Genomic DNA, 10,148 nt, shown 5'->3' with positions numbered 1-10,148 from the left:
CAGCAGGACAATGACCATAAAGACACGTCAAAAAGGACCCAGGAATTGTTCAAAACAAAATGCTGGACGGATCTAAAGTGGCCAACAATAAGTCCAGAGCAAAATCCCATTAAACACAGATCTGAAAACAGCAGTTTGAAGAAGGCACCCTTCAAATAAGAGAACTTAAGCAGTTTGCAAAAGAGTGGGGCCAAACTGCCAGTAGAGGTGTAGGAATCTCAGTGGAGTCCATAGGAAACTCTTGACAGCAGTTATTTTCTCAAAAGGCTGTGCTTCCAAATATTAAATCTAGGGCATCCATTTTGTCAACGCTATTTCTGTTATTTAAAGATTTAAAAGGATATTTTAAGTTCTGAATCAAAAACAAAGTTTATGTACTATTATGAGTGAAATAAAGAATTGTGGAGACCAAATACTTGTTATTTAAACTTATTTTAGAGACAATTTTTTTTTTTTTTTAATGTGCACAGGTGCCAATATTTTCAGCCATGACTACACAATATTGAGTGGTAGTACCCAATTTTTTTTTTTTTTATCAGTTTTATTTACATAACTTGTAAATCAATCATCTACCATCAAGTTAAAAAAAGAAAAACACATTTACTTATAAGTTAAAAAGCAAAATGCACTGGAACTTCCTTAACATCGCCATTAACATAGTGGCAGGCTGATTCAAATATAAAGTAGCAGATAAAATGTCTAACAATCCCTTTTATAGTAAATATATTGTTTTAAAGACCCATTACATTACTTGACAAATCACTGCATTCTTCTCCAATCCAAGTACAAAAACTGTTATTCTATAGTCTATTCAAATTTTGTTTGGAAAACATGTTTCCTTTTTAAATCGATACAAACCCAGGGAGATCAATGTCCAAAACTCAACAGTGTACTCTACTTGACATTTTACTCGTCCGGAGACTGTTCTGAAGTCTTTCCCAACGTCTGATTCCTTGGTCTTCACCTGTTGTATAATGCAACTTGTGCACACAGACATTGTTCCGAGTGTCCACATGTTCCACATCCTTCCAGATAGCGGTCGCAGACCGAGACTTGGTCAGTCCGTTGGGCCAAATTTGTAAGATGTACAAGAGGGTACTGGTATGGACAGAAACCCCCCGTCCTCCTTTCTTTGCCTTTGCTCCTGGTGTGGAGACAGTTGCAGAGAGTCCCAACGTCACGCCGGGGACAGGAGAGGCCGTCGCTGTGGTGCGCGACGGTCTCGGAGCTCCAAGGAGCTCAGTGTTAGACGGCAGAATGTTATTTCTATGAGTTATCAGAGTTCTCGTTGCTTGTTGAACTTGAAGAAGGTGTGGAGGAGGAAGAGGTAAAGTTCATCCCTGATAGTTCTGGAGGGTTCAAAGCGGTATTTTGTCCACTCAAGCTTTTCCTGCACACTGGGCATGTGTCATGCTGAAAAGGAGCAGTGGAGATGTATATTAATTAATAGTGGAATAAATACTAGACTGCCACATTACACATCGCAATTATTTGATTTATGCCACACTTTGGCTGCTGTTGTAACTGTATGCCACACTTCCAGTAATACTGTCATTTGTACAGCATAACTGTCACCTTCCCATCTTGAGCTCACTCGTTATCATAGTCAGCTGCACAGTGCTGCACCATGCTAACTTTGGGTGGATAGATGTGCATATGTCATTTTAATTACGTTTTACAGACCTGCCAACCTTGGGTGGATATTTTGAGTACCACAAGAGTGTAACAGAGTCTCTGTGGTGTTTGAGTTACTGCAGCTAAATGACTCCAGTTATTCACGCCGTAGCCGTCTTGTAACAAGGCTCATCACATTGTATGCCAGCTACTATGGCTATATAACTATATTCAGTATACACATTCATCTCATGAGGATATACACCTTAAAATGCATCATCTTGTAAAGTTACTGAACATGTTTACCAACTAGAGACGCACCAATTGCAATTTTCTTGGCCGATTCATATTTTTATTCAAGTCTTACCTGCCGATTCCAATTTTGGCCGATCTAGATTTTCATTCAATTGTGTGGATATAAAATAAAAATCATTGACTGTTAATCTTTTACATTGTCGTCAGATCTTTGAGTTTATAATCTGTGATCGGAGAAATTACATTTTCTTATCCATTGGTCTCATGGTATATCTGCTGTAGGTGCATTAAAAAAAAATACATTGCCTGATCTGATCACGCTCACATGATAGGAGAGCAGCACATACAGAACACCACTGCAATTTCCAGTTACCACAATAGTGAGATTGCTGATTTTGACACTGTTTATTGTTCATTTTTCACTATGGAACAATAATCGAACATACAACAGTCACCAAGTTCCACTGAAACAGAATATGGAACGGTCACTAAGTTTCAGTATAATTCAACCTGTCACTCAACATGGAACATGGAAATGTGCAGTTCAAACTTCAAATGAAAGTGTCTCACTTTTAAGTGCAAATCTACATTTCTGTTATATTTATATGGTACTTTCTATTCCAAAATAAATTGCAAACATTGCAAGAAAAACAAATGGTCAACTCTTCTCACTCTTGTTCTGGAAGTCTACCCTAACTCACTGTGCATTAAACGTACTGAATCAAATCAAACAACTAATTTTACTGAATGAATTGTCAAGAACCAAGTCTAAAATAAGAAATAAAAGTCGAACCGTTAATCATGATCTGAGCTGCACTGTGACAGTGATAGAAACGCAGCCTGTACAATGTTAGAATATTGTCAGGCGATGGATAAATGATTTATCTAATGTTCTTTGCTTACCTTGAAGTACCTCCAAACAGCCAAATTTTTCTTTGACTCTTTTTTTGGCGTCAACAACGCAACTGCGTTACATTAGGTTGGCACTGGGTTTGAGTATCGGATCATTTTTAAGAGTACATGAGCAGGACGCATATTTGACCGGCACAGAATCTAAAAACATACGTATCTGATCAGCCGGGCATGGCCTATCGATTGGTGCATATCATGTTTTATGCTAACAGTCACATTTTTGTGCGTGATATCACACTTCCCATTTTACCACAGCAATACATCTTTAAGCCTCGGTGGATAATAAAGTAGCACTGCGCTCAGTGTGCTGCCTATCAGTGGATGTTGAGTGAGAGAAGGGTTTACAGAACCACAGGCACAAGGTCGTTGCATCTGATCTAATCCGAGGGATGTAGTTTAAATACCGAATAAATGTACGGTATTGTTTGGTACTGTGATTTTTTTGGTGTACTTTCAGCTGGCATTTCGTACCTGTGTATTTTGACCAAGAATTGCATGGTTGGTACACAAAATGCATGCAGCTCTATACTTTATCCCTTTGACCTACACCTGCCTTTCTGTCCAGGGATTAATAAGTATTATCATACATTACAATTTTTTGTTTCTGTCCAAATTTCAGGGGGATTTTAAACCATTGTTTGAAATAGACTGAATTAGGAGCGTTCCCATCAGGTGAGTTTGAGGAACATCCTTCTGCAATAGGTGGCCATGTATTATTGCAAATTTTTTGCCACAAATATAGTGGCATAAAATTGACAAAAACAAAAGGTTCTTCGTATGACAATTAATCGATAACTAGAGTTTCCTGATCGTGATAGCTCGAGAACATATCGGACATTGGGTCCCACTACTTAATCTATATTGCGCTAACAAGCAAGTAGCTAGTTATGCATACACGGTACCATGCGTTGTGTTAAATATACTTGTTTTACCTCTTTTGATAAGGGATGTGCATTACAATTTATTTTTAGTGGGCGACCACTGACAACAATTCAGTCGATTAGTCGAGATGTCATCACCTCTGCCCCCCGGCCTCAATACAGACCATTAACCGCATGTAAAAACAGATACTAGTACATAAATAATATAACAGGTGCTATTTAAAATTGTATTTTAAGTGCTACAGTGACCAAACAAAAGTCCTACCGGAGATGACAAGACAAACTCTGGGCGGAGTTTCTCGTAATGCGTGTGCTACACTTATTTATCATGAATAGTTTCTCAGAAGTCCACGTCACTGCCCGAGTTGACTAATCAACGACAAATCCTGCCCATCTCTAATTTTGACACCTAATTTTAGACCTTGTCTTTATGCACACTGTATTTGTTTTCTGTACTGTGCTTATGTCTTTCTACCGGGGATTGACTTAGGACCATCATTATTTTTGATAAATAGAAATATGAAGATTACCTGTTCCAGCCAGGGAACTATGCAGTCATTGTGGAACATGTGATTGCATGGAAGCTGTCTGACATTTTCTCCAGCACCGTAATCTTCTTTACAGACTGGACATTCTAGGCCTGAGGCTGAAAAACAGGACAAGTAAAATGACATTACTGTAGATCTTTGAAGGCAATGGGATAATGTTTTATGGGAATTTACTATGATTCCCTGTTTTCCCTTCCTTACTAGCCCATCCACAGCTTCTGAATGGCCAGAATCAACAATGAGAGTAGTGTTCACAGGTTATTACCAACATGCTCCTCTGTGATTTGCACTGTGGGGAGAGTCTTTATTTTATCCCTGTCAGCAGGCGGTGGTCCCGTGTTCTCAAACTGGTTCAATAACTAGGGAGAAAAAGCAATTAATTAAAATCATGTCATTTATGTTCTGCATGTTCGCTACCATAAATATAATTGCACAATATCTTTAACCTTTACATGAAAGCGCCATTTTGTAATGCAACATGCTACCTGCGTTATTATCGCATCAAGTCCGTTAGCACCCCAGGCATAATCCATAGGATTTGAATGAAGAACACCCCTATTTAAAAGGAAAAACTGAATAAATGAGACGGCACAAAGCTAACTGTTTACTGCATCCTAAGTTATCATTGCTCTGTTTGTAGATACTCACCAGGGTCCAACACCAATATTTTGCATTGCAGTAGGTGCAATTATTCCATTGACTAGCTGCTGAATAATTCTATGAAAAAGAAAATAAAGATTAAGCTTTAAATAAAAATTAAATAACACCACCTATTACATCTAACAAAAAACGACATGCAATCTAATGAATCGTACATTAAGCCCAGAGGAAGAGAAACAGACAACCAGAAACTAGTGAAACATGGTAAAGGGAAAAGTAGATTGAGTCAAGTCCGGCAGATTAGTCACTGTGCTCCTTACCCCTCTAAAGTGGGCACTCCCTCGTGTCTCCCTGCTTGCCGCCGGGAGCCATGACGACCTCTTGGTTGGCGAACACCATATCGCTGTCGTGACGGCATCTCCCTTTCGTGTCTGTTTTCAACATCACGGTTGTCCCCTGTTCCGAGCCCCGCTCCCGAGTCAAAGCTATCACCAAAGACCCCCAGAGCAAACTGGCCATAGCCTGACGGGAATGTAAACAAGTGCTGGTCCATGTTCTGGAAAAAAAAATTTAAAAAAATGGATACACATTTTGACTTATTGGGTGTTGTTCAGTTTATGGAGTGGATTAGTAGACTGCGGGCTGTACCATGCGTCAGTTCAAGTTTCCCCAATACCTCAATAGAAATATGGCTCAACACATGATAGATTTGTTAAGCGACAATATAATCCTCACGACTTTGGATTTCGAAAGCAGGTCTCGCACAGCTCAACCAGACAGACTTTACTTGCATATTGGACCCAGGGAGGTTAACAACTGTTTATCAGGGAAAATGACATAACCCATAACGGCATAGGGCTGAGAAATATATCAAACCTGCAGTTATACCAGTACAGCTTTTAAACGAGTATCATGGATTTAACAATACTGTGAAGAGATTTTATTTTATATTTCCATTTATTTGATGAAAAGTATCTATGAATTGTATGTTGCCACATCGAGCCAAAAAAGAAATATGCATAAGAGAGGAAAAAAAAAAAAAAGACATCTTATGCCATGGGCACACTACACAACTTAAAAAGTCATCAGATGGCTGTACAGTACACACTACACAACGTTCTGTCTTGTGATCTGGAATTGGAAGAATAAAAGCAGAATTTAAATAAGAAATATTATAAATCTAGAGAACAGAAGTAAAATAGGTATATAGTGTGTTTCTGGCTGCTGCTCTGGTACACTTCTGTCTCTCCTTCTCCCCCTCACCCGTGTCTGCTCTCATTGGCGCTCTTTGCATCACTCCTGAGTTGAGCCCGACACGACCAGATATTAAACCCGCTTCATATTTCGCCAGCGAGCCATCGGCAAGCAGTCTGACCGCGCTGTAAGCAGTTCACACCACATGCTCGTCGCACACTATGATTTGCCTCCAATCTGGGGCTTTGCTCGCTGATCTCCAATCCTGTCAGCGAATAGAAAACTAGGCTAAAATCTTATAGTCTGAACTTGGCCTTGAAAGAGTATTCCTAACGATTTAGAGATTAAAATACCATCACATACGATTATAATTTGAAATGGAATAAAAATGATTTGATTTACTCAACAATATCCCATGCATAATAAACACAACATCTTTTACCCAAAGTTTTTAATTTTTAAAAACAAAACCCATCAATTCTACAGTGCCAACCTAGACAAAGACTACGCGATGCAAAACACACACAAAGACAGTGAGGTGTGTGGTGTGTGTGTGTGTTCATGGAGATGGCAAATTAAATGAGTAAAAAAAGAGAAACCTCAAAGGACTGCTGGTTCTGATCCCCGCTGGAGATCGAGGACACGGAGCCATTGTCAGCACTAAACAGGGGACATAACAGTTTACAAGGTAACCCTAAACTTACTTCTATTGAGAGTGACTAGAAGGATCCCTGAAGAATGTAAATTCATCATCACTACAAATCTACAGTTTATTAGAAATAAATAGCTTATCTATCCGGTTAATTTGATAAAATACGAATGACAGCAACAATGCTAACTTGCTCAAAGGGGGTGACTATCATTAATACACCACTTTGCTTCTCTATAGTTCTTTGCCTTAGTAAATATAAATGGGATTGAAAATTCTACCAAGCGCAGGGGAGTTGGCTCGTGAAAATACACATCATACACACCTTCTCTCCTCCAGCAGTTCCTCAATAAATCCTGAGTCACATGTTGGGCATGTATAGTCCTGCAAATAAACAGAATCCAGATAAATAGAATTTGGCCTTGAAAAAAGACAACAGAGGAAGAGACAAAGATACCAACCACATTTCACTGAAAACATGCTCTGCTGAGGTAAATATTCTTAAGATACATCCACAGCCAAATCAAATGTAATTGTAGCAATACTTTTTTTCATGATTTAAAAAGAAATACATAGGATGTTCCAGACAAGAATAAAAATCAAGAGGTTGAATAAAAGTCAATCATGTCTCATCCAATTGTATACTGGGATTATGACCATTGGAAAGCTGTGGCTGATCTGCGTTGTCAGAACTTTAACAGGTCACTCCAGCTGGAGGATTGAATACCATTGATGAGACTTTGCAAATGACAAAGGAAGAAAGATTGCATGTATAATAAGGATGTTGGTCTATGGCTGATTAAATGAAAATTCATTTGAATTTACTGCCTCACAAATAGATGGATATACAGTGGCTTCAGAAAGTATTCAGACCCCTTCACTCTTTGTGTTGCAATTTTATATAGCTAGAATTTCCATTTTGCCCATCAATCAACACTCAATAAGCCATAATGACAAAGTGAAAACATGTTTTTAGGAATTTTGACAAATCTATTAAAAATCTAAAACTGAAATCTCATTTACCTAATTATTTGGAACCTTAACTCAGTACTTTGTAGAAGCCCCTTTGGCAGCAATTACTGCTTTAAGTCTTCTTGGGTAAGACTCTACAAGCTATGCACCCGTGGATTGGGAACATTTATCCCATTCTTCCTGGCAGATCCTCTCAAGCTCTTTCAGACTGGATGGGAAGCGTCTGTGAACCGCCATCTTCAGGTCTCTCCACAGATGTTCTATGAGGTTTTAGTCTGGGCGATGGCTCGGCCACTCAAGGACGGTCAGACACGTCCCGAAACCACTCCAGTGTTGTCTTGGCTGTATGCTTCAGGTCATTGTCCTGCTGATGGGTGAACGATCGTCCCAGTCTGAGGTCACGTGCATTCTGGGGCAGGTTTTCTTCAAGGACCCCTGTATGTATGTATGTATGTATGTATGTATGTATGTAGTTGGGAGCGCGACTGAAATATGCAAAAGTTAGGAACTGATAAGCTGAACCAAAATGCACGTCTCTTTGAAATCCACGCTTCTTGGAAATTTGGAACAGGTTCTTGATACTCAACCCTACCAAGAACCCCTAAATTGGAGCAAATTATATTATGTCAGATAGACTTCTCTTGTCGCTTAGTCATGGAAAATTAGATTTTTCCTTTCGTTTCAAGCAGCAAAAACGTTGGAGCATGACATGTTTGAGTTTATTTCCCTTACTTGACATCGCACGTCCTGGGATGTGACTATTGCACATGCGACATCACGATGACGGTGCTGAAACAATACATTGTGCAGCCCTACCATTGGGTTTTTGGTCATCTCCCTAACCAAGGCTCTTTTTGCCCGGTTTGGCCGGACAACCAACTCCAGGAAGAGTCGTGGTGGTTCCAAACGGCTTCCTTTTCACATTTTGAGGCCAATGTGCTCCTGGGAACACTCAAAGCTTTAGAAATAGTTTTATGCCCTTGCCCTGATCTATGCCTCACCACAATTTTATCGCAGAGGTCTACAGAAAGTTTCTTGACTTCATGGCTTGGTTTTTGTCTTGACATGCAGTGTGAATTGTTGGGCATTATGAACACAAGGGTGTGCCATTCTAAAAACTATGTCCAAACAATTGAATTTGCCACGGGTGGACTAGAATCAATTTCTAGACACATCTCAATGATAATTAAAGCAAACAGGGTGTACCTCACCACAATGTAGAGTCCACCAGCAAAGGGTCTGAATACTTATGGAAAAGGGAGATTTCATTTCAGGATTTTTAATACATTTTCAATAATGTTTTCACTTGGTCATTATGGGTTATTGAGTGTAGATTGATGGGGAAAAATGATTTTGAATTTTTTTTTAGCTGTTTAAAGTTACAGATACAACACAAAGTGTGCAAAAGTTAAGTGCTGTGAACACTTTGTTCATCTTCGAAGGCAAATTGCGGTGTTACAGCAGCAAACATCAGGACAAAGATGATAACAGTTAATAAAAAGACAATTGGGAAATAATTTGGCCTTGGACAATATAAAAACGATGTAAAATGTCACTATATAATAACTGTCAAACGTATAGAATGTGTTGTTAATAATTGATATATATATAAAAATAAATCTATTTCCATATGGCAATCAAAGCCAATGTAGCACCTACAAAAGGAAGTCATCCAAAGTCAACGATCAGCGTATTTTAATAAATGTTCTCATAAGGATATAATATGTCCACCTTTTGATTTGTGGTGGACAAGCGTCACGTAGTTATGCATGGAAACACTATCTCGTTAGCATTAGCATAATAGAAGGTACTGGATTCACAGCTAGTTAGCCAACGCTAACCGGCTAACTCGTAGCAACGATGTTAAAACGGCTCTGAACCCGTGTAACACACGCGAACAATCCCGTCTCATTGTTTTTGTCTGTGGCTGTCAAGGGTATCAGTCCATACTCGTCGTCCGCGTTACTTACAGGTAGACGCGGGCTAATCTCCGCCGAACATCTGTGACAGAAGAACCGGCTGAGGCATGGAGGAGCCTCCGCCATCTTTAAACAGAAAGGAGGAAGGAGAGCGCGAAGATGTACGGCGCGCCGAGAGGCTCAAAACAGCTCCCATCGCGCCGTCCCGCCCGCGCGCGACAGCGTGAGACGTCACTCAAACCACAGGCTGTGCGCACGTGGCCGCTCCTCGCAGGGGCGACGGACGTTCCTCGAGCAAACGCGGGAGCTGCCGTCGCCCGTCCCCGGTGGTGGTGGTCGTTGACCGCGCCGGCCTTACTGCACTTCTGTAGCGGCCATTGCTTCGATTTCTGCTGTCATGCACCTTTTCGAGTGATAGTAATTCATCAAACAGTCGAAGTTTTTGCCCCTAAGGTTTTGGATCCAATTCGCCGTTGAAAGTGGAAATCGCATTTCCTTGCACTTCGAGGAAAACAATTTTCTTATTGGATTCTTATGTATTTATTTTTTTTTTGTTTGTGCTGTATACAATGTTGCCACGTGGTGGGGCCTTTGTGTACCAGTT

General features: G+C 40.0%; 1 protein-coding gene across 1 annotated transcript; it reads right to left on the bottom strand.

Moving 5' to 3' along the window:
- Positions 1 to 453: 453 nt before the first annotated feature.
- LOC307243117 (E3 ubiquitin-protein ligase RNF126-like) lies at positions 454 to 9,677 on the bottom strand. Its single transcript, XM_080017771.1, has 9 exons — positions 9,596 to 9,677; positions 6,979 to 7,037; positions 6,604 to 6,664; positions 5,131 to 5,366; positions 4,859 to 4,927; positions 4,696 to 4,765; positions 4,476 to 4,569; positions 4,193 to 4,308; positions 454 to 1,413 (listed from the first exon to the last, which is right to left on the bottom strand). The coding sequence occupies exons 1-9, from the start codon at positions 9,668 to 9,670 to the stop codon at positions 1,267 to 1,269; spliced, it is 927 nt and encodes a 308-aa protein (XP_079873897.1). The 5' UTR covers positions 9,671 to 9,677; the 3' UTR covers positions 454 to 1,266.
- Positions 9,678 to 10,148: the final 471 nt, after the last annotated feature.

The sequence above is a fragment of the Zeus faber genome (genome assembly GCF_960531495.2).
Source record: "Zeus faber genome assembly, chromosome: 1".
Lineage (NCBI taxonomy): Eukaryota > Metazoa > Chordata > Actinopteri > Zeiformes > Zeidae > Zeus > Zeus faber.
This window is presented reverse-complemented; position numbering and strand designations above follow the sequence as displayed.